General features: G+C 51.2%; 4 protein-coding genes across 4 annotated transcripts in view; 2 read left to right on the plus strand and 2 right to left on the minus strand.

Moving 5' to 3' along the window:
- Nucleotides 1-5,415: 5,415 nt before the first annotated feature.
- Nucleotides 5,416-10,163, minus strand: SCO1 (synthesis of cytochrome C oxidase 1). The gene is given in 7 exon segments (XM_066200375.1): nucleotides 5,416-6,717; nucleotides 7,551-7,666; nucleotides 7,780-7,872; nucleotides 8,751-8,948; nucleotides 9,678-9,768; nucleotides 9,851-10,053; nucleotides 10,056-10,163. Coding segments are annotated over 7 exon segments (882 nt in total). The 5' UTR covers nucleotides 10,108-10,163; the 3' UTR covers nucleotides 5,416-6,588.
- On the plus strand, nucleotides 10,064-14,519 carry ADPRM (ADP-ribose/CDP-alcohol diphosphatase, manganese dependent). Its single transcript, XM_066200377.1, has 3 exons — nucleotides 10,064-10,616; nucleotides 11,118-11,234; nucleotides 11,558-14,519. Exons 1-3 carry the CDS (start codon nucleotides 10,064-10,066, stop codon nucleotides 11,842-11,844), a joined length of 957 nt encoding a protein of 318 aa, XP_066056474.1. The 3' UTR covers nucleotides 11,845-14,519.
- Nucleotides 12,721-17,336, minus strand: TMEM220 (transmembrane protein 220). The gene is made up of 6 exons (XM_066200376.1): nucleotides 17,265-17,336; nucleotides 17,131-17,160; nucleotides 16,110-16,170; nucleotides 14,897-15,020; nucleotides 14,501-14,560; nucleotides 12,721-13,417 (listed from the first exon to the last, which is right to left on the minus strand). Exons 1-6 carry the CDS (start codon nucleotides 17,334-17,336, stop codon nucleotides 13,285-13,287), a joined length of 480 nt encoding a protein of 159 aa, XP_066056473.1. The 3' UTR covers nucleotides 12,721-13,284.
- Nucleotides 17,337-23,232: 5,896 nt separating this feature from the next.
- The window catches only part of MAP2K4 (mitogen-activated protein kinase kinase 4), a 58,672-nt gene continuing 58,404 nt past the window's right edge, over nucleotides 23,233-23,500 (plus strand). Inside the window, exon 1 of the mRNA XM_066200479.1 lies at nucleotides 23,233-23,385. Within this exon, the coding sequence (XP_066056576.1) occupies nucleotides 23,298-23,385 (88 nt within the window). The 5' untranslated portion in view covers nucleotides 23,233-23,297. The remainder of the gene's footprint in view (nucleotides 23,386-23,500) is intronic.

Below are 23,500 nucleotides of genomic sequence, written 5' to 3' on the forward strand. Positions count from 1 at the left end.
TGGCCATGAGCATGGCCAGGCCATCAGGAGCCACCAGCAAGGGCTTTCTCCCTGACAGCTTTTATAGGCTCAGCTTAGTTCCCCTGGTTCAGCCCCTTCCCTATATTTGGAAGGAAGGGATCGACACACCCGCCTGCTCACCAATTCATGTTCATTTTTTGCCATATACAGTGTGTAAAGAAAGGACCCACTCTTCTCTCCCAATTTTAGTCACTCTGGGATCTCTGGACTTTTCTTTGGTGGAAGTTTTCTTTACTGGGAACATGCTCTCCTGCCAGCTACGACCGCGGCCAGCACTTCACTCTCACCAGCATGTCAAACAAATGATAGCACAGAAGGGACCTGCCTCACTGCTCCTGCTCACAGATTGCCTGGGCAGAACAGCACGGTGGTGAAGGAACCCAAACCAGCTCTGCATGGGGTGGAGAGCAAGGCCACGAGAAGGAAAAAGGGGATGAGGATTCATGTAGGATCAGTTTTGGAAATTATTGTGGCTTACACCACTGCATGGGTCAGGGAGGACAGGATGGGAGGCAATGACAAATATGATGTGACAAACACGGCAAATTAGAGACTAATCAGAAAGAACAACACCCAAATCTGGCCAGGGGTGGACAGTTCATGAATGTCAAATCATGAGCACACTACACAAGTTTTGCTTCCAATACATCTTTGGCTGCCCATGACGTTCACTGCCCTTGGTGCCAAAAGGAGCTGCAGAAGCCCCATTACACCATGCTACGGAGGTTCTCAGACATGTGTGACTGCAGTTCCCACATGAGAAGGATACTGGGAAAATGGGCTAGTTTGGTTGGTACAGAGCAGCCAGGCAATGACTGGCAGGGCAGCACTTGGCAGAACAGTGGGAGCCTTCACACACAGCTGGTGCAGGAGAGGAAGGGTCTCCTCCATCCTGAGCCATTCTGGCTGTTCTGGTCATGTGCCACTGTTCAGCAACCCCTGTTTGCTCTCTGCACTCAGGGACACTCACCCAAGGCTGCAGAACCAGCCTTCCCTCAAGCAGAACGAAGACAAGACTTGTGTGAAGCCAGAAGCCCCTCCATCCTCTGCAAAGAGTTCCTGCCAAATCCCACAGCACCACTCTGAGCTGGAGCACCCTGGGACACCTGCAGCTGCTGCTACAGCACAGGGGGTGTCACCCTGCCTTTCGGACAGTGGCTGACCCTGTTTGTGTTGGCCCGATGAGAGCTGAGCCTGTGGGCTTGCAGCAGAGTCACTGTCACTAGTGTTTTGAAAAACATGTTTCATGTTGCCCTTAATTTCATTTAAGGTCACTAAAAATGGACACCACAGCCACATATCTCATGAACCATGAATTCCTAGAATCCCCCTAAGCCCGGAGGATGAGGGAAAAGCTTATTTTAGCATCCCTTGTGATCGGCCCTTTGAACTCAGCACACTGGATGTGCTGAGAGCAAAAAGCTGAGGCACACCAGACCAATGAGCAGTCTGGGGCTTTGTCCTGACACCAAATTGCCACTGTAATTCAGAAAGGACATTTCCTGCTCCCAGGCATGCTCAAGGCAGGAGGGGCTGGACCTCACCCACACAATCACTGCAGTTGGAAGAGACCTCGGAGATCAATCCACTTTTGACTGATGCCCACCTTGTCACCCAGCCCAGAGCACTGGGTGCCACATCTTGTGTCTTTCCTTGGACACCTCCAGGGAAGGGGACTCCACCACCTCTCTGAGCAGTCTGTTCCATTGTTTGACCACCCTTTAGTGAAGAATTTCCTCTTGATGTCCAACCTGAGCCTCCCCCGGCCCAGCCTGAGGCCGTTCCCTCTCCTCCTGTCCCTGTTCCCTGGGAGCAGAGCCCGACCCCCCCCAGCTGCCCCCTCCTGCCAGGGAGATGTGCAGAGCCAGAAGGTCCCCCCTGAGTCTCCTTTTCTCCAGGCTGAGCCCCTTTCCCAGCTCCCTCAGCTGCTCCTGGAGCTCCACACCATTCCCCAGCTCCTTCCCCTTCTCTGGACACACTCCAGCCCCTCAATGTCTTTCTTGTCAGGAGGGGCCCAGAACAGGACAGAGCACTCAAGGTGCCTCAGCAGTGCCCAGCACAGGGCAGGTCACTCTCCTGGTCCTGCTGGCCACACCATGGCTGGTCCAAACCCAGACTCAAATCTGGTTCCTAAAGTCCCCACACCCAGCTGTGGAAGCAGATCAAGGAGAACCCTCAGGCACCAAGAGCCACTGTCCCAGTTTTCTCTTGCTGGTTCAGGTGCCCAGGTGGGAGCAGAGTGCGGGAAAACAAGTGGCACTGAGCAATGGCCCGTGGCAGCTGCAGGTACATCTGTTGCTCTGTGCTGCCAACATCATTGCAGAGCTGTCCTGAGGTGAAGGTCACGAGGGTGCTGTCACCACGAGCCACATTGCCTTGCAAGGCTCTCTCATCCCATCCTGGTGCTGCCAGGGAGCTTTCATTGCTGCCCTTCATTCAGAAAAGGGCACACTCATAGCTCAATATACCCCCACAAATTAAAGGTGGATTTACTGGTTGGTGTCTATCTATTTTTGCACAAAGAACTTCGGGAGAACAAGGAGGTTTTGTAAGCTACAGCTGAGTAAGTTCCCTGGCACGCTGAAGGAACCTGCTTTATTAAACTAGTAATACACAGCTTAAAACATGGAATGAGCTGGCTCTTGCACAGAGACAGGTGCAATCATTCCTCCCAGGTCTCCCCACCACAAATCTTCACGCTCCCAGCAACATGTACAACTGATGTAGAGCTGCTAGAAGTCAGGGCTTAGACACTACCACCAGCAAAACATCCTTTAAAAACCATCCGTTTCCAATTGAACCAAACCAAACTTTAAAATTCTCTTCTAGGACACAAATAGCTTTTTTTGCCTTTCCTTTTAGGCCACCAAACCTAAGAGCAGTCCAGTAAAACTGAAGGGCTTGTCAGTTCACGTCTAAAGTAAGGACTGTGGCCATTCCCCTTGCAGCACAGACCAGCACATCTGGTTCACTGAGTACAGACTCACTGCCCCGAGGCCGGGGAGCTCCTGAACAGTCACAGCACACACTGTGCTGGAGGCACAGCTCCTGGAAGCTCCAGGTGAGTACACTGCTTCAGCAGCAGGGGCTGGAAAGCCTTGGTTGCAACCAGCAACCTCAGTGGGTTGGAAGAGCTTGCTCCCAGCTGTTTTGACTCCTCAGCAGTCTGTGCATCACTTGTTCTACCTGACTGAAAACACACAGTGATTTGCAGAGAAGTGGTCAAGAGCCCAACTCAATGCTCAGCCTCCAGCTCCATCCTGCAGTTCACTGAAGACCACGAGAGCCTTCATTCACCCCAGATCCTGGCTGTGGGCTGATGACAGCACATCTTCGCAATGCTGGGTCGGTGCTGCGACCATGCAAGTCTGATCAAGTGAGAAAAGGCTCAGAAAATGTAGATTTCTTCAAAGGCACTGGAGAAGGGGAGAAAGAGCAACAGCATCTCCAACCACACATGACCTTGACCCAAGACTTGCTGTCTTCCTCAGGCTGTGAGCAAGGATGAAGTGGCTCTGGGTGACTGCAGCAGGAGCTCCCGAGTCCTTCTTATTTGAGTCTGTCCATGATCTGGACTGAAAATGCAACACGGGGCTTTTGCAGCTGTTTAAGGTCACAGTCTCTGCACCTCCTCAGGCCCTGATCCTGCCCATGCTGGTGCTGAGAACATTCTTAAAACAGCCAAGCTTCACTCATGTGGCTTTATCCATTAGTTAAGCTCCTCCATGGGCTGTGCAGGCAGCACAGGAGCAATGTGTTCCCTTCCTTGGGTGGACAAATGGAGCCAATCCTCATTCCTCAGACACCTTGTCACTGGTCCTCAGCCTGGGATGGCAGCACCTCTTCAGCTGGAGTTATGGATGTCAGCCCCTCAGAGGAGATGCTGCTTTCCACTGGGATTTTCCAGGACAAATAGACCAGGGATGGGTGCTGTGGGCACACAGAGCAGAGCTCTGCAGGTTGTCCTCAGCCAGGACTGTGCTCTGTCCTTCTCCTGTCTGTGGGGGTCCCAGGGGTCCCTGCTGGCCTTGGGGAACACAGGCTCACCTTGCCCAGCACCAGACTCCAACAAATCTGGCTCCCAAATGAAATCTGTCATCTGGTAAAGCTTCCAGAGGACACCCACATGGGCAGCCTGGCTCTGCTCAGCCCCACATCAGCACCCAGCACGGCCCCAAGAGAGAAGCCCTGTCACAAACCTTCCCTGCCAGAGCTGAGCTCCCTCCTTGTGAGCTGGGCACTGCAATTGGGGATACAGGGAATTTGGGTACGATGAGTACAGAGGGAGTTTGCTTGATTTTTAATACTGGACTGGAAAAATACTGAATATCTGCTGACAGTGTCTCCCTTCCCCTCCCTGACCAGCTCTGCCTCCTCCCAGTGAGCGCTGAGCACAACCCCTGGGCCTCCTAAACACGCAGGGAACAAATCTGTGCTCCCTGCTGTCACTGAACAAGGCAGGGAAATCCTAACAGTTGCCTAAACAACATTTTTGGGTTTTTAATAAACAAACAAAACTCCAAATAAAGAAAAAAAAAAAGCCAAACAATAACAAAACCCCACAACCAACCACAACAACAAAAATAAAACTCCTTATTTCCAAAGAAAGTCTCCCTCCTGGAAAAGCCCAGGGAAAAGTGATGGGCATGGTCAAATTGGGAGGCTGAAAAAAGCAGGACATCAGTTGCTCCCACTGCCATGAGGCAAGGGACGTGTCACTCCATCTGAAATCCCTCTGGGCCTTTGCCACACTGCCCCCAGTCTGCCAGAAGCTTCCTGGCTCAGCTGGTTCTGCCTTTCAGGGCACAGAAAAACAAGGTAAAGGACACGACACTGCTGCCAAAACATTCGGGAGAAGACAGGAATGCTGTATTTGTCTCTGTAGTACGAGCCAGCTGCAAAAGAGCTTTAGAGAAATCAGTCTAACAGGTGACTCTTCCCAGGCTGCAGCTCACGTGCTGATTTTGCAAAGCCTCGGGACAGAGGTTTGCCTTGTCCAAATTCTGCTTTAACTTGGCTCAGCTCTAACACCAATTCTTTCTTCTGAGCAGGCGCTTCTAAATAATTTATTTTTACTTACCATTGCTTCATACAATCATGATATTCCAGACTGTCTTCTGTGCAAAAAAAGGTATTTGGCCCTAACACATTGCTGCAGTGTTTAAAACACAGGCCTGATGTGACAGCAGAGACCTTGAGAAGGGCAGACAAAGGTTGCTGTGCAGAGCACAGCCACAGGATGGTAAGAGATGGGGCAGAGATGGGCCCTGAGGACTCCACAAACACAAACAAATCACAAGGGGTCAAATAAATACAGGCCTGAAAGTGAAACCCATGGAAGAGAGCAAGTATCCAATATATGAAAAAATGCATAAGAAATGTCATTACTCTGAAACAGGTAAAGTTTATTGTTTTTCACAATTTTGGAAAGACAGAAATTTTCCACAGGCTTTGCACCTTCCCTTGGACGGGAACATTCTCTTCCAACCCCCACACTCAGGAAAACACCAGTGCAACCTGCAGGAACACCAGCCTAAGATTCTCTGGAACTCACAAGAAGAACTGTTCTGATTTGTCCTCTGTGGGCCATTCTCTGAGATTCAGCTTAAAAAACCACATTCACCTCCTGATGTGCATGACTAGAAATAAATACTGCTTTCTAAAAAGCAAAGCGGAGCAAGAATATGAAGTTTAACCAGTATATAAGAATATATATTGCCTATACAAATCAATCTTTATTTTCAAATGCTGCACTGCATAAAATGTATCTGATTGCCAGCCCTGTGATTGAACACAGCCCCCCTCCACCCTCCCCACCTCCCTGCTCAGCACAAGCAAAGCAACTACACACACCATCATTTGTACCAGAAGAAAAAAAAAACCTATTTGCAACCCAATTCTTTTTTCCTTATAAGTGAACAGTGTTCACTGGAAAAATCACCAGAAAAATACATTTCATTTCTGCATTCAGATGAAATGATCAGGCTCCCTACAGGGCTGGTCCCATGTGTGGAAGCTGCTGGTGCTTTCAGTGCTCTTCACCTTCTTAACCTGGATAAAGAAGCACCCTTAAGGCTCCCCTGCTTCTCATAGTGCAGCTGCCTCTCCCAGAAGGCAAAACAGTGCAGAGAAACCAGAGGGCAGAGCTCCTCTGAGAACGCCATGGCCCCATGGTTTTCCTTCAAGTAATTCTCCTGCAGTGGCTGTTGTCCTTGCTGATGTCTTGCCAGATCAGCAGGATTTTTTTACCAGCAATATTTTACCAGCAACACACACGTCCTTCCCAAGTGAAAAGTGCTTTCCATTCTTTGCTCCCAACAATGTTTCAGAGAAGTCCCAAATTTCATTCTGTACCCAAGATCTTGTTGGAAATGACATCCATGGGGAAGGCTCTGTAGAGATTTTTGGTAATGGTAATTTGCAGAAACATGGATGCCTTTCCTATTAGGAAGAAAGGAGACCCGCTTGACAGGATGTTACACTTGTGTGCTTCTGCTTTAACTCCAATGTCCAAACACAGCCAAACCCACAGGCGACATTCACAGCAATCTTTGAAGAACTTCTGTTTTAGGATCTGTGTTTTCTCATGTGTGCAGCAATAGAAGCTGAAATCTCGGCGCTCCTCTTATTCTGGCCATAGTAGTCCACAAAGTCACCGTCAGGGCCGAGGAGGTACATGATTATTGTGTGATCCACCTGCAAGAGGGCACAGCGTGGCTTGGGAAGAGAGACCAAGGAACCACAGAACACCAGCTCAGAAGGGAAATGCAGGATCGGGACCAGCGGTGGGATACAGGGAAATGCGGGATGGGGATCGGGATCAGCAGTGGGATACAGGGAAATGCACGATCGGGACTAGCAGTGGGATACAGGGAAATGCAGGATCGGGACCAGCAGTGGGATACAGGGAAATGCGGGATGGGGATCGGGATCAGCAGGGGGATACAGGGAAATGCGGGATCGGGACTAGCAGTGGGATACAGGGACATGCGGGACAGTGGCGCCCCCTGCCGGCGCACTGAGGCAGCCTCACCCATGCGCATCCCGGATATTCCAATTGGATTTCTATCAAAATTAACTCCACTGCAAATTTATTTAAATAACGCTGCAAGTGCTGTCTGCACCTAACTGTGGCAACATCTTTCTCAGCAAAGACACAGAGTTCTGGCGCTGGAAGCCATGATTGCTCAGGACCGAAATACAGCCGTGCTCTGAGTTCAGCTACATTTGAAATGAGAAATCACAGCGACTTTGGAGCACACAGGAAAAGAGCCAGTCAAATATGTCACAGATCAGAAAGAAATTCGTCTATTTCCAGGCTGGCTAGTTCCTGTGCTACTGTCTGCATTTCCAGGATTGTTTAGAACACACTTTGGTAAGGTTCTGAGATTGTAGGAGGGCATTGTGGTTCTGACAGCTTAACATACCACTGCACATGGAACTTCAGTAAAGATCCAACAGCTGGTTTTAAAATGTACATGCTGCTCTTAGCCACAGTCTTTCAGTAGGCAAAAGCTCCTTTAACTTACTATGTAATCGTTGTCCTCATCCTTGGGCCCTTCGCTGTAGTACACACGGTATGCTTTAGCCACTTGGTCAATCTGTGCCTTGCTACCAGTCAATCCCACCAGCTTTGGAGAAAATTCTAGACAGAAAGAAGACATTTACACATTTTAGTGAAAAGAATCCTTTCAAGAGGCTCTTTTTCAGTGCTCTGTACTGCGTGCTGTGAGATACGGAGGAGGAAAGCAGGAATACCTTTAACATATCTGGCAATGGCTTCTTGGTTGTCCCTCTCAGGATCAATGGTGATGAAGAGTGGGGTCAGGTTAGGCAAAGATGGAATTCGATCTGTGACATTAACAATTGTTATTTATTTCAGAAAACCAGGTATCATCTCTCATCTTCCTTCAAACAAGCTCACAGCCATGTAACATCAATCCAAGCCCACCCCAAGTGACTAAAAAAGACCATTTGGGGCAGCTTTATTTGTGTAATTTGAAGGAAGCAAATGCCGTGAGATGCAACGCTCTGTGTCTGTGCTGAGAGCTTCCAGACCCCCAGCCCGAGGCCCTGCCCTGCTCAGGAGGGAGGACAGACTGGCTCTGCTGCAGAAGATGCTCTGGTGTGATGCATGTGTTGGAGCACTGGCTGACACAAGGAAAGCACACCAGGATGGTGAAGCGGGAGGAAACATGAGAACACAGTCCAGGCTCTTTCCTTCATGTTCCAGCCAAAGCCTTCACTTTGGTCTGATTTCCCCCATGCTGGGTTACTATTACCCTGCTCAGTAATTCTTCAGGGCCTGCAGGCTAAGAAAACACAGCTAACACAGAGCCTTCCTCCTCCCTCCATTCCACAGCACACCTGCTCTGCTTCAGGAGAGAATCTCACAGAGATCAATAAAACAGAGGGAAAAAAATCCTCACATACCTCACAGTCACTTCTTGGCAAAAATACAATGCAACATATTTCCTGTAACCTGCCACCATCTTTTTATTCCCAAGTCCCCTACTGTGGGAAGATCAGTGCTGTCACATCAGACCCTAGTGACACCAGGGATTGATCTTTGTACCCCTTAGCAATTAATTCGATTACTGAATACTAGCCAGCAGCATTTTAAGAAAAATATTACCAGTTATCACCAGCTGTGGTATTTCATCAGAGTAAACCTGACCTACCCAAAAAATCCCTGTTTACGGACCCCTACGCCAACTGAATTCCCATACCAATTTCGTCTACCACTGCAATCATTTTCTCCAGTTCATCAGGACAGATGTCAGGGCAGTGAGTGAAGCCAAAGTAGATCAGCACCCACTGGCCAATGTAGTCCTTGTTGGTCCTGGGCTGTCCCTCATGGCTCACGAGCGAGAAGGGCCCTCCCAGCAGCGGCTTCCCGATGCCTCGGTTTCGTTCCTTCTCCAGTTCTACAAAACACAAGTGGGAATCAAACACCCCCGTGCCGCAATGCTTCCCAGGCAAGCCTTGGGAGCAGCCACTGCTCAGGGTCATGTCAAGATCCACCAACGCCTGCCATGCAGAAACCCAACGTGCACGTGCCTTCCAGAAAGCGTTCCTTTTGAACAAATTCAAATATACCACTAAATTCCTTTGAAACATGCCATTAGCTTTCATCGTTATCCAACCGCATTTTTGTTTTAAAAGGGGGAAATAAAGGCAGGTATCTGGCCTGCCGTGAAACAGCGAAACCAGCATCTGTTGAAAGCTGAACATACCCTAAAAGCTGGAGTATCTCTGTTTTCAACAGGAAATTCGTGACCAGGAAATGTGCGGGCAGTTCCTGCAGGAGAGGGCAAAGCTCACGGGCTGCACGGCAGGAACCCATGGAGCCCACAGCACCCATCTCCGTGTCTGCGCTGCACAGGCTGGCACAGCCTGCGGCCAAACACAACCGTTCCAACCTAGGAACTTTAAAAAGCTGACCCCTGAATCGCTTTTAATTTTTGAAATTTTTCTGCGGCGCTTCCGTAAACGCAGGCGCCAAGTGTCCCTGCGGCAAAGCTGCGCCACGGCGACGATGCCCGAACCAGTCCCGTACATCTGAATGCAAACCCCGCATCACGTAACCACGAGAAACGCTTGGTCGCAACACGGAACGCGCCGCGCCCGGCGCTCCTCCCGCAGCCCGCACTCACCGTCCTCCTTGCGCCGCTTCATCACCTTCATGCCGGCCAGCAGCCCCCCGCCCAGCACCACGGTGGCCGCCAGCGACCGCCACGACAGGAGCTGCGGGGACAAGGGGGTCGGTGACCGCTGAGGGCAGGAGCGGCCCGGCCCGCCGCCCTGCCGCCCTCCTTCCCTCACTCACCCGCCTCTGGGCGCCCGCCCGCGGCCCGCGGCCCGGCGGCAGCTGCGACAGCGGGCGGCTGCGGGGAGCGGGCAGCAGCGCCCAGCGCCTCACGGCCGGGCCCGGCGGCGCCCATAGCCCCGCGCCCGCCCGCAGCCGCCACAGCGCCGCCGCCGCCGCCGCCGCCATGTTCCCGCCGCCCGGCCCGCCCCTTCCGCCCCGCCCGAGGCCGCCATGCAGGCGGCGCCGCGCCTCGCCTTCGGGGTGGTCGCTGACATCCAGTTCGCGGACGCGGAGGACGGCTACGACTTCGGCGGCTGCCGGCGGCGCTACTACCGGGACAGCCTGCGCTTGCTGCGGGAGGCGGTGCGGGCGTGGGCCGGCGAGAGCCCGCCGATAGACTTCGTGCTGCAGCTGGGCGATAGCATCGACGGGCAGAACGCTCGGCGCGGCGAGGCCGAGAGCGCCTTGCAGCGGGTGCTGGAGGTCCTGGGGCAGCTCCCGGTGCCGCTGCACCACGCGTGGGGCAACCACGAGCTTTACAACTTCAGCCGGGCCCGGCTGGTGCACACCGGGCTGTACAGCCGGCCCGCGGGGGGCTCGGACGGGCCCCCGGACAGGGAGTGCCACGCTTATCACTGCAGCCCGGCCCCGCGGCTCCGCCTCGTCGTGCTCGACACCTACGACGTGAGCACCCTGGGCACGGACCCCGGCAGCCCCCGCTACCAGGAGTCCCTGCGCTTGCTGCGGGAGAAGAACTCCAACGACGACCTCAACAGCCCTGAAGGTACCTCCGGTTTGGCCGGGGCACGGGCGGCCGAACCTTCGCTGTCCGGAGCTGCCGGTGCTGATGCAAGGGGCTCCAGTGGATAGTCCAGTGCTGCTCGCCTCCGCCGCCTCCCTGCCGTCAGTGCGGCTCCAGGCGGGCACAGGAGATGCTCCCCGTACACCCGGTGCTGCCGCGGTGCCTCTGGGCTGGGGCTGTGCGGTGCTCTGTGCCCCGCAGTGTCGGAACAGCACGCAGTTGTGCCCACCCCATCCCATGCCCGAGGGGGCACGCAGCAGTGGGAGCCCTGTTTGTGTAGCGTGACCAAAACTGCCGAAAACACTAACAAATAATCTTCTTCTTTGTGCAACGGGGCTGGAGTTTTGATCCAAGAAATGCAAAAAATCCCCCAAAAACCCGAATGTTCTGAGAGTAAACCAACCATCAGCAGATTTCTGTAAGGCAAATAGAGGGGCCACGGAGCGTGTATGAATTTGTGTCTAAACTTCTTCTTCATTGCAGGGCTCAGAGAACCCCATTTTGTAGCATTTAATGGAGGATTCAGCCAAGCCCAGCTGGACTGGTTCGATGAAGTCCTCAAGTTCTCTGATGAAAACCAAGAAAAAGTTATAGTTACGGGTAGGTGGATATGGAGGGAGATAAACAGACAATCAGAATGGATTGTGTTGGAAGGGCCCTTAAAGCTAATCTAATTCCAGCCCCTGTATTTGACGGGGGGTATATGCTCCCATGGAAATACGGGGGAAAAAAAAAATAAGCTAGCTCGTGTCTGTTAGCTGTGGACAACATGTAGTTGATCTGGTGAGGTACAGATGCAGAACAGCAACCATGCCTCCCTCTGGGGGTGAGCTTTCTGCACTCACCTGGACGGCTGAACTCCCCAGCAATGAGGCAGCTTTGTTACACTCTTAACTCTCTATTTCTTTCCCTCTGCACTGCAGCTCACGTGCCCATCCATCCGTGCGCTTCCAACGGGGTTTGCCTGGCCTGGAATTACGAGGCTGCGCTGTCAGTCATACACTCGCACCGGTGCGTGGTCTGTGTCCTCGCGGGGCACCTGCACGACGGCGCCTACTGCCTAGACTCCCACGGAGTTCATCACCTCACCCTGGAGGGCGTCATCGAGACCCCACCGGAGAGCAACGCCTTTGGAACTGTTTATGTCTACGAGGATAAACTGGTCCTAAAGGGAAGGGGCAGGATTCCCGACAGAGTGATGCATTTCTGAAATACCGCGGAAATACAGATTGCTCTTCTTCGGGAAGGACTCGGCTTCAGGAAGGAGACTCAGCTGTTTGCTTTTAGAAAGCTGTGCATGGCTGATTCTTAGTGTTTTAGCTCAGGCGTTTTTGCTCTTGGATACAGAGTTTTAGAAATTATGTTTCTGTCAGAAAGCACCTTATTTCTTTTTGGAGAATAGAGAAGGACAGTAATTAATATATTCAAATGCAGAATGTTCGTTTCAAACACCCAATCCAGACTGGATTGCTACTGTGAAAAGATGCAAACCATGTAATGAATATTGTTCAGAAAAAGCTCCACTGCTGTTCTCTCAGTGAGCTTTAAAGCATGCAGAGTTGTACCTGCCCGGCCACATATCTCTTTATTTATTTTCTGTGAACATGACAGTAAGGTCTCATGTGTGGCAGAATATATCCAGCCTGTAGCCTAATTCAGTTGTCCAACAGTGCTTTAAAAGTCTAAAGTAATCCTCAGAAAAAGCTGAGCCTAAGGAGAATGGAGACCATCTGTGCTGCACCATGGAACGCTGCAGGTACCTTGGCTCTGTGTGCACAGCTGGGATCAGCTGCAGCAGTGCTGAGAGCGTGAGCTCTGACACCCATCTAAATAAAGGTGTTGTGTGTTACACCTGCAGCTGTCCTGGCTCTGTCCCAGCCAGCTCCTGAGTCCAGTGTATCCACCTGTGCTTCCTTCTCCAGGATGAATAGTAGGACACGCTTGCTGCTGCAGGGCTGCTGCATGGGTCCTGCTTTCTAAGAAAAATGAGGTGAGCAGCAGAGTTGTGACAGAGCCCACATCTGCTGCTGACAAGCTTGAATATGCATCTCCCAGAAAATAAAAAGATACAGAGGCTTTCACTGAGTTTTCTTTAAAAAAAATAGTGTTTATTACTCAGTAGAACAGTGACTTTCACTTAAAGACAATAGCAAAAATAATTTTGTATTTTTGATATATTCTACATATGATTTTAGCACAGGACAGAAACACTGACTGGTCAATTTTCCAGTAAGTCTGAAATGGATTATCCAGGCACATTTTTGAAAGTTCTATGGCTGTAAATAGTCATTTATTAAAATAGTACTTGTTTTACTTGTCCCTTATGTTATAGAACAGTAGATTTCCCAAACTACGAGGTGATTGGAGAGTGATCCAGGGATGCAATGGTATCTTGAATATACCATCAGAACAGACATTAGATCAATGGTGCTTGGAAAATGTAAGAAGCAGCAAGGTGAACAGCTTCCATAGAAAAATTCTCCACTCAGATTTGAGAGTGTTCCTCAACATTTCACCAAATCTCAGTTGGCACTGCTGGAAGCAGCCAGGTACTATTGAGTGCTATCAAGCTGACATTCACCTTTTGTTAAGCACCAAAAACACAGGCAAGTAAGGTCAGCACAGTTCCTGTAGACTTTCTCCCACCCAATTAAATCACTGTTTTGCAGTGTGTTGGCCAAGACTCTCGCATGTCTTTGTTCACATAAATGTAGAGCCACGAAACAAAGGGGAAGAGAGCAACAACAACTGCGGCAACCAAGCGAACTCCTCCCAGGGGACTCCTATAACAGAACAAATCCAACAGAGATACTTCAAATCACTGAGTCTTTAAGGTTGAAAAAGACCTCCACGATCATAAAGTCCAACTTTGGACTGCAAACCACCACGCCCACTAGACCCTATGGTGCAGTGCCACATCCAGTCATTTTTTTTTTAACACTTCCAGGAATGGTGACTCCAGCACCTCCCTGGGCAGCCTGTGTCAATGTCTGACCACTCTTTCAGTGAAGGAATTTTCCCTAGGATCGTATCTCAACCTCCCCTGGCACAGCTTGAGGCTGTTTCCTCTGGTCCTGTCCCTTGCTCTCTGGGAGCAGAACCTGACCCTCACCTGGCTGCACTCTCCTGTCAGGGAGTTGGAGAGAGTGAAAAGGTCCCCCTGAGCCTCCTTTTCCTCAGACTGAGCCACTCCAGCTCCCTTGGTGACTCCTGGTGCTCCAGACCCTTCCCCAGCTCTGTTCCCTTCCCTGGACACTCTCCAGCCCCTCAAAGTCACTTTTGAAGTGAGGTATCCAAACCTGACCCCAGGACTGGAGGTCCATCAGCAGTGCCAGCACAGGGGACAGGCACAGTCCTCATCCTGCTGACCACACCACGGCTGGGACAGGCCAGGATGTCCTTGGCCTTCCTGGCCACTGCTACAGCTACCACATAACATTCACCTCTGCCTGCAGCTGGAGAGACAGCAGAGAGCTTTTGGCCACTTTAATGGGGTTCCTGTGGATGCACCACCAGAGCCTTTTATTGCAGAGGCACAAAGAATTTTCTGACAATTCAGGCTACAGAAACTAGTTGGAATTTAAAAAAAAAAAAAAAAAAAAACACCCTCAGCACAGGGAAAATGCCCCTATTATGGCAGGGGGCCAGAAAAAGTGCTTCATGTAGCCTTACATTCCCCCCTGCCCCAACTTTTATCTGTGCAAGATCCTCCAGGCTGTAGCACCAGCTGGGCATCTGGAAGGTTCAGAGGGTGGCATGAAACAGGAAAACAAGCTGCCAAAATCAACTGTGTGTTTTCAAGGAGCTAGTCACTAAATGTGAACATTGGAATGGATTATTTAAAGAAAAGAGAAAATAAAACTTACTTTGCTGAACTGCGACAAAGACTCATCCATATTGTAATAATCACCAGACCAAACAACTCTCTAAAAAGCCAAACAAAAAACAGATCTGAAAATAATACAAACAATACAAATTTTGCCTCCAAAATAGTAGTGGTGGCTCCTTTGGAGAAGTTCAATGTATTTTACTAGGATTATAATTATAAAGGTATTTACAAATCAGGGAAGCAACGACTGTTCACTTCCCTGTGTCCAAGGAATCACTGGTTTGGAGCATGATGGTCCCTCCTCTTTGGCCTGATTCCTCTGGACCAACAGCATTTACTACAACAGCCCAGTAAATAAAGTTTTGGAAGGTGACAACAGGAGATGGTCTGGTGAGCTGGATTTGGTTGGGGGCCAATAAAACCCACTGTTTACCTGCCTTCCTCTTCATGAAAAATGTTTCCTTGAGCATAAGCAAACAAAGAGCAAGCCAAGGCAATGGTCCCAATAACACAGCCAGCAGAGTGAAGGTCACAGAGGCTCCTCCAAACACCATTGTCTGGGGAAAAAAATAGACTGTCAGCCACTATCATGAAGCATGGATAAACCCATCTGGTTCTTCTACAGACCTGAATGGCAAATAACCCTTGGTGAATTTACATAAACCTGCAGTTCTACAAAAGCTGTGCTATTATACTCTTTATTTTCCACAGATCTTGGCACAAGGAAGACCCTAACATGAAGGCTCTCTTGACCAGCCAAATGCCACCTATTACACAGTAAACCTCCCCTGAAATATTCAAAACCACAAGAAACCAACCCTCATGAATTCTGAACTCAGAAATACTGCCACTTTATATGCTTGAGGTATCCAGAATGCCAGGAGACTGCAATGGTGTCATCTATGACAATACCGTGCACTCCTGAAGGTTTTCTTTTTTGAGTGTGATTTTAGTTTATTCAGCGTAAGTATTCACCCAGAACAGATACAGTCACTTTCTGTATATAAAATGGCCTTAAATTATTTCCACTGAATTAAAATACAAAAATCTTAACTATGTTCTGAAGACCTGAAACAAACCAGATCTGAATGATCCTCTGAACTGCCATTAGCTCCCACAGTCAACACCCTTGGCAACACAGCCTCTGAATGTTCCTATTGCTGCCCGTTGCTCTGTGGGGCAGCTGCAATACATGGCACTGAACAAGACCTTTAGCACTTGCATGGGACTGTGCAAAGCTCAGATGCCCTTGCACGAGGTAGAGAAACAAAAACACAGACTTACAACAACGAAACAAAGTGAATTAAAGTGCTAAGGTCAACACAGAGCCAGGTTCAGAGCATGCTCCCAGGCTTCTGCTCCGGAAGGCTTTGAGCTGGAATCGGGGTGCAAAGGCGAGCCCATCCCAGCAGCTGGGCTTTCTGCTGGGCTCCTCTCCTCACCTGCAGCATGTCCAGCCACCAACATTAAAGCAATGATCAGTTTCTGTAGAAATAAGTCCTGCAGCTTTTTGCACCCAGAAGGTAGTAGGATGTGTTTCCACATAGCCTGATTTTAATCTGTGGTTCAACTAAAAAAAATAAAACCGCAAAACAACCACCTTTTGACGGCAAAATCTGAGATTGTTTTGCACACCAGTATCATACCTGTTATTGAAGGGTTGATGCTGACAAGCAGTGTCAGGGCAGCTGGCACTAAGTAGACAACCTGTTAATGACATATAGATCTACTCGGTAGCAAAACTTAGCAAGGTCAGGAAGCGGAAGTTCCCAGTCACAGAAACACTTCTCCCTTTGCAGCAGTTTGTCAGAGGCACAGAGCAGACCCCAGTCCCTCACCCACCGGCATGCCCTGGCACTGCTGGTGCTCATCTTCAGCATCACCACCCAGAATCCCGGGCCAGCAGCCTACTGCCAGCCCTTGTTCCTCTGCTCCTGGGTTACAGAATATTGGCTGCCTCACCAACCACCGCAGAGCCCCTTCCCTGAATCCTGATCCTCCAGGGAAAGCACTGACGGGACAGGGTCCTGCCCGGCCCTGGCCTCCCCAAACCCTCCACCGGCGCTGGGGCGTTTTGTCCCCCTTTGGTGCCGCTGTCAGGGGGGCTCCCGCAGCCCAGGGCACAGCCCCTGCCCAGCCAGCAGCTCCTGTCGCACTGTCCCCGTCCGCCCGCAGCTCCTGTCGCACACACACACTGTCCCCGTCCGCCCGCAGCTCCCAGCGCAGCCCCGGGGCCACGGGCTGCCCAGTGCCCGAGGCAGGACGGGCACAGCAGCGGGGCTCGCTCCCCGCTTCCCGTGGGGACCCAGCGGAGCGGCAGAAGGGGCTCCCGCGCGGGACTCAAGGCGAGCACAGGGCCACGGGCACTGCGGGCCGCCGGGCAGGAGCAGCTCGGGGTGCCCTGCACGGGCAAGGGATGCTCTGCAGCGGCAAGGGTAGATCTGGGGTGAAATAAGGCAGATCCTGGAAGCACGGTCGGGTTCCAGCCGTCGCTGCGGTAGAGACGTCGTTTTCCCGGCGCCTGCCCGCTCTTCAGCTGGAAGCCGGGACGTTTCCTCCGGCGGCCCCGGATCGGACGGGCGTAAGCGGAGCGGGGCCGGGGCGGCCGGGACCTCCGGGGCAGGAGGAGCCGAAAGGGAAGGGAAGGGAAGGGCGGCCCGTACTCACCGTCCACAGCCCCGCGTCGGGGTCGTTCACCTGCAGCGGGAGGCGCGCACTGAGACCCCGCAGCCGCCGGCCCGGCCGGGGCCGCGCTCGGCGGGAGGGGAGCGGAGGGGACGGGAGCGGAGCCCCGGCCTCACCTGCACGGCCGCCGCCAGCCCGAAGAAGGCGGCCATGAGGAGATTGCAGAGCCGCCAGAGCCGCGCCGCCATGGCCGGGCGGGAGGCGGGACAGAGGGACGGGACAGAGGGACGGGACGCGGGCGGGCCCCGGTCCCGATCCCGATCCCGATCCCGATCCCGATCCTGGTCCCGGTCCCCATCTCGGTCGCGGGGCCGCCCGGGACGGGACGGTCAGCACGGCGATATTGCGAGGGAGGTGAGGCCCTGGCACAGGGTGTCCAGAGAAGCTGTGGCTGCCCCTGGATCCCTGGAAGTGTCCAAGGCCAGGTTGGACGGGGCTTGGAGCACCCTGGGACACCTTGGGAGGTGTCCCTGCCCAAGGCAGGGGGCTAAATGAGATGAGTTTTAAGGTCGTTTCCAACCCAAACCATCCCCTGATTTTTGTAATGGTTCAGGATTAGTTTTGTGTTTAAGAGATTCAGTCATTTTCTGTAGACTGGAGAACCAAAAAGGATATTGCTCAGAAGAACAGCATTGAAAAAAATCATCGTTCATTGATCATTTATGACGATAAGTCCTAATAAGTGAGGAATTGAACGTGGGTCCTTTAGAAATGTGATGTTTACCAAAACTGAGCCCCTGTAAGATAATGTCTCCCACCAATTTCAGTGTCAGCATCATACAGTTCCCTCAGCACCCAAGAGAATCAGGTCTTGTTGAATTGTTATGTGAAAGACATGTAAATGTGTCCACATTTGTGGAAAGGATTATTTCTCAGCTTATTTTTAACTGAGTCTTTCCTTGAGCAGGTGACAAGAGATGAAATTACTGCAAATAAAGCCAGAGAGTTGTCTTTGTGAGAGTCCCTACCCCTCACCTCAAAAGAAGCAGAGCTCTAGTAATGAATCACCTTCATGCCTTGTTTCCAGGTCAAGGATAGGTTCTTGAATGCATTTTCTAACAGAGGGGAAGTAATTTTGGGCTAGCAAATGGAAATGCCAAGGATTAAAAAGCAACAGCAGTGATAAAAAGTGTAAGAAGAATGTAAGAGACAGCATGTCTTTCATTAGCATAATAATTATTAGCATAATATGATAGGAAAATAAAAGCAGCCAAGCTTTTCAGGCACACCAGTTCTTCTTTGTGTGGGAAACAAAATTATGAGTCACTGCCCGTTTTTTCCAACCACACTAGCTGATCTTCAAAACGAAAATTAATCTGCGATGAAGTCTTCTGCGCTTTAATTTGTCTGATCACAAGTTATTTTGCAAATCTGCACAGCCCACCTAGTTTCTGTCACAGCTGGGCTGCTCCTTGGGCAGCACAGTCAGGAGGGGAGAGAGAGCAGATGGGAGAAACTGAAAGAGACTGCGAAGGAAGCAAAGAAACAGCTGGACAAACACATCCAGGGCCCTGCCTGGCGTGGGTTAGGACTCTGCTGAGGGGAAGGGAGGGCTGGGCTGGCAGAAAGCAGCTTCTAATGGGGACTTGGGAGGCATGGTATGGAAGGTTTGGCAATCCTGTGAGTGACCAAAGTTCAGTGACGCGAGAGCAAGGGAAGGCAAAAGGCCCCTCTGTCCCTCCTGAGCATGGGGTCAGAAGGAGGGATTAGTTTACCAGCTGTGGCGTTCTTTGCTGCTTTAATTCACAGAATCACAGATTATTCTGAGTTGGAAGGCACCCATGAGGATCATAGAGTCCAACACTTGAGTGGATGGCCTGTACAGGGATCAAACCGACAACCTTCATGTTAGCATCATGCTCTGGCCAACTGAGCTAAATGGAATTCAAAAGCAATCAGGCTGTAACATGCCTTAGAAATAAAAAGGTCTTTCAGTGCTGGGTGTGCTTATTGCAAAGAAAAAGTCGAGGCTGTTCACTTTAAAGCTTTACCAACCATCCTGAGCACTTCCTCCAACCACCGGCTGCAGGGACACAGAAGACTTTGTCGGCAGAAGGCAATACTGACTTCTCCCATGAGAGGGAGGCCAAGAACCTTTAGTATCCTTGAGTAGAACTTTAGCTACTTGTTCCTCGATATTAAGCAAAACATCTTCCCTCCTTATGGCTCTCTGGATCTGCTACTCACCCCATAGCAGTCTGCTGTTATCTTCACTGTGGCAGCTCTGCCTGTAAAGAACAGAGGAAGCAGGGATGGGCTCTGCAGCCAGGCTGTGATATTGAGAGCCAGGACATTTCTAAAGGGCCTCTGCCAGAGATGTTACTGCAACACAGCCACAGTCACCCATCACAGTGACCCATTTCATAATGAGCCTTATCCTTGTGTTATGAATGGTCATAGGTTGGTTTAGATTGGATCAAAAGTGATTAAAAGGCTCTGGGTGGGCAGGCGAAGGGTTCGGGGCCTTTGGTGTGTTCCTGGCCTCAGAACCCTGACTGCAATTCCAATAGGGACATCTGGAGATAAGGTTGCACAGCTGATATTGCCAAAAGGGCTCTGGGTTTAGTTGCCTTGACTGGTGGGTCGGGTGCCAGGAGCAGGGAGGGATAGTGCCCACCTTCCTGAGAATGGGAGCAGCCCTGTATTCCCTGATTGACCAACTTCAGAGGACACATTTCTGACGCAAAGGCAAACCCACCCCTGGGATTGTTTTTGCTCAAGGACCTGGGTGCACGAGGTGAGTAATGCAGAGGGACAGGGGGACATAATACGTACCTCAAGGGAATTTGATTTTTTTTGGTGAGAACAGTCTGTAATGTTGAATTTTATATGTAATATGTATGTTATATGTAATATTGGTTGTTGAATGACAATGCCACTGTATGTCATAGCTGTCATGGACAATGAGTGTGCACTGCTCCAGATACACCAGTTATGAACTAATTGAACTCAACAGACATCTTGGTGGGGGATGGCCAGTGACTACTGAAATAAAAGCTGTGCTCATGTAGAGTTATATGAAAATATATGCATATAACGTAGTTGGAAAGTATAAGATCCAGGCATGATGTAAATGGTACAGAATAAGGGGTGGATGATGTCCTGGCTGCAGAGAGAAGGGCATATCAGGAAAAAATACTGATAAACCACTCTCATGTCCTGGTGTGGCACAATGTTTTAGGAATAAAGTGATAACGAACAGATGTCACAGATGTTGACTTCAGGAAAGTTTAGCATTGGCTGTCCTGAACCCTTCTTAATAATATATAAGGGCATGGTGAGTGCAAAAAAAAAAACAAACTGGTGAGATCATTGTACCTCAAGTGCTAATTACCAGTGTTTGTCAAAATGGAAGGACATATTCGGAGGATTTTTGCAGGGGTCTGTTCTGATGCCAGATCTTTTTAATTACTTCAGTTAACAGCCTGGATGATTAACATCCATGACTGCCTTATTAAACCTGCTAATTACTCCAGGCTGTTGAGGACAGCAAAGACAACAGGATTCTGCACTAGATGGAGAAATGGCCTGCAATCTACAGGGCAATATTCAACAAGTACAACTTCTAGCATTACTTTTATGAGCAGTGAGCAACACAGGTTCAGGTGAGGGAACTCGGTGGATGCAGTTTTCCAAAAAAACCCAAACCAAACCAAAAAACAAGCAAACGAAACCAAATACAAACAAAAAAACCCCATAAAACCAAACAAAAAAACCCCCACATCAACAAAATGAAACAAAACAAATAAAAAAACCAAAACAAAAACCTAACCAAAAAACACTCCCCCCCAAAAAAAATTGTCCACAGTGTAATGGAGAGCAAACTGAACACCAGCAATGGAAGAGGCAAATGCTATCCTGGAGCATGTGAGCTGTAGCCTCCAAGGCAAGCTGGGACAGTATGCCTAGCTAGGGATGCTGTGCTTCAAAAAATGCAGATGGACAGAGAAAACATCAAAGGAGGTCAGTGAGGATGCTGGGAGGCATAGAAAACAGTAAGAAATGCTGAAGGAAATGAATTGATGTAATATGTAGAAGAGAAAGCTGAGGCAAGGGTAAGAAGTGAAACATTGCAGTTCATCATTGCACATCATCAAGTGCCCAAGGGGTCATTTTGAAGAAGGCTTTGGCCATAGTGAACAGGGCAGGATATAAAGGATTTGAAATAATAATAATAAAAAAGAAACCCTGAAGTTAGGCTTTTGGATGACGTTAGGATGTGTGCCACAACAGATTGCTAGGGAATGGCACAATCCCCATCACTGGAGGTCTTTAAGGAAAGGTTTCACAAACATGTCAGAACAGATCCTCCCAGATTTGCAGTGAGGGAAAAGTATGACTTTAGCTAACTGTAAGCAAACCACATGTAGGTTGCACACAGCAGAAGTGGAAGTCAGCTTGTGCCAGTGTTTGCCAGTAGGCACTGGGCTTCTGCATCAAAGCCAAGGTGCCAACCCTGGACCTGCCCTCGGGGGTTATTGCAGAAGAGAAGGCTGAAGCAAAACAGGGAGGAGAAAGGAAAGATGTGGAACTAGGGAAGGGAATGTTCTTTGTGTGAGGACTCAAACTGCATCCTCTGCCCCTGCCTCCCCCAAAATAGTTTAACTCAACATTTAAGACCAGTTTGCTTGTAAGAGCAAGTGGTTTAATTGCCGTCAGGTGGCTTTGGAGCAATTTGAAAAATACGGAAGAAGCCGTGTGTGTATGTACATATGTATGTATGTATATTCATTCATTCACTCATTCATCTGGCAGCTGTTGTTAGCCAAAGCTCTTACTTTGGTTCCCACCTAAGCCACATTACAGCTGTGTTGCTGCTGTGTACAGCTGTGTCCTGGGGCTGTGAGCCAGACCCTGACCTGGGAACTCGAACATCAGCCCTGCCCATTGCAGAAGACTTGTCTGAAGCCCAGACTGAGCCCGGTCACTGCGGTGGGACTGCTCTGCTCACCTGGCTCAGGTCTGGCCTCTGCCTGTGGGGGCCACTGCCCCTCCACCATGTTATGCTGCACTTCTCTCACAGATCAGCCATCCCTGGTGCTCCCCCGTGTTGTGTAGGTGAAGGTATAGGATTGGGATTCTGCTGGTGCTAGGCAATGAGGTGTCCCATACAGGAGCATGGGAGGAGAGGATAAGGACACACCTTCACCTGGTGTGTCCCTGGGCTTTGCTACAGGCTCTTCCAGGAGCTGGCACTGCTGGTTGCCACCCATGTTGCTCACACTACCCACACCCAGGAAGGGTTGTTCCCTGTTGAAGCTCTGGGTACAAGTGACTCTCATTCCTAGCCAAAGTGGTGGAGGGGCCAGGCTGGGAGCAGCTTTGGAAAAGTGAGCAATGTCCCTAGAGAGGGTAGAGGCCAAGATGGGACAGTGAAGAGCAGCAGCCTAAGTTCAAACGCAGCAAAGAGGTTACTGGGATTTTGGCTTGTGTGAGAGGGGTTATGGTGCTCCCCGATGTCATGCGGCAGGCTGGAGAGGGCCCACAGCTCTGGGGCAACAATTTCACTGCTCTAATTCACACTCTGTGCTGCACTTATGACTAGGAGTGTGGGTTTGCTGGAGTTAAGAGGAATGGTCAGAAACCACGAACAGCAGTGGCCAAGAGAAGAAAGAAAAAAGAGGGGGAGACTGATGGTGGCAGGAACAGGCTGATGCCCTGGGTGTCCGGGAAAACACGGCAAGGACTTGTGCCCCGTGGTCTCCAGGGAGTCGGGAGAAGTTTGCAAGGGGCTGCCTGTGTGGGAGAAGCCCTAACCCTAAGGCGAAGATGAGAAATGCGATAAAGCTGCTGGGGCCGACTGCCGGCCCCCGAGGGGCTGTCAGACAGGACAGCAGATGTCCGGGCGCCGCCGGCTGAGGGGCCCGCGGGGCCGAGCGCGGAGCGGGGTCCCCTGACGGGCCGCGGGCGATGCCCCCCGGCCGCAGGCAGCGGGAGCGGAGCCGCAGGACCGCCCGGGGATGCCCCGTTCCCCCCGCGGGAGGCAGCGCCGCCTCCGCCCCGCCGCAGCGGTGCCGCAGGCGCGGGGCCCCGGCGGGGAGGGGTTTCGCGGCCCCAGCCGGGGGCGGACGGGCGGCGGGGCCGTGTGTCCTGCCCTGCCGGGGAGGGCCCTGCGCAGCGCCGCCGCCGCTGCTCCCGCTCCGCGCACAATGGCGACTCCCAGCCCCAGCGGCGGCTCCGGGGGGAGCGGGAGCGGGCCCGGCCCGGGCGCCGCCGGCAGCAGCAGCAGCATGCAGGGTAAGCACCGCCGGCCCGGGCAGCGCCGGGCCTGGCCGGGCCGGAGCCGCCGCAGGGTCTCGCCCTGCCCGGGCCGTGGGGACCCCTGGGCGCTGCCGGCTGGCGGTCCCCGCGC

The sequence above is a fragment of the Chamaea fasciata genome, unplaced genomic scaffold (assembly GCF_029207755.1).
Source record: "Chamaea fasciata isolate MVZ Bird 193981 ecotype frontalis unplaced genomic scaffold, bChaFas1.0.hap1 SCAF_19, whole genome shotgun sequence".
In the NCBI taxonomy this organism is placed as follows: Eukaryota; Metazoa; Chordata; class Aves; order Passeriformes; family Sylviidae; genus Chamaea; species Chamaea fasciata.

Bases quoted from the DNA above. Each gene is read 5' to 3' on its own strand.
- ADPRM (XM_066200377.1), top strand. From the start codon at position 10,064: ATGCAGGCGGCGCCGCGCCTCGCCTTCGGGGTGGTCGCTGACATCCAG. The intron at 10,617-11,117 runs GTACCTCCGGTT...TCTTCATTGCAG, and splicing joins CGACCTCAACAGCCCTGAAG to GGCTCAGAGAACCCCATTTT. The intron at 11,235-11,557 runs GTAGGTGGATAT...TCTGCACTGCAG, and splicing joins AGAAAAAGTTATAGTTACGG to CTCACGTGCCCATCCATCCG.
- TMEM220 (XM_066200376.1), bottom strand. From the start codon at position 17,336: ATGGCGGCGCGGCTCTGGCGGCTCTGCAATCTCCTCATGGCCGCCTTC. The intron at 15,021-16,109 runs GTATGATACTGG...TTTTTTCCCCAG, and splicing joins CATCAACCCTTCAATAACAG to ACAATGGTGTTTGGAGGAGC. The intron at 14,561-14,896 runs GTAAACAGTGGG...TTGGCTTTTTAG, and splicing joins TTTCATGAAGAGGAAGGCAG to AGAGTTGTTTGGTCTGGTGA.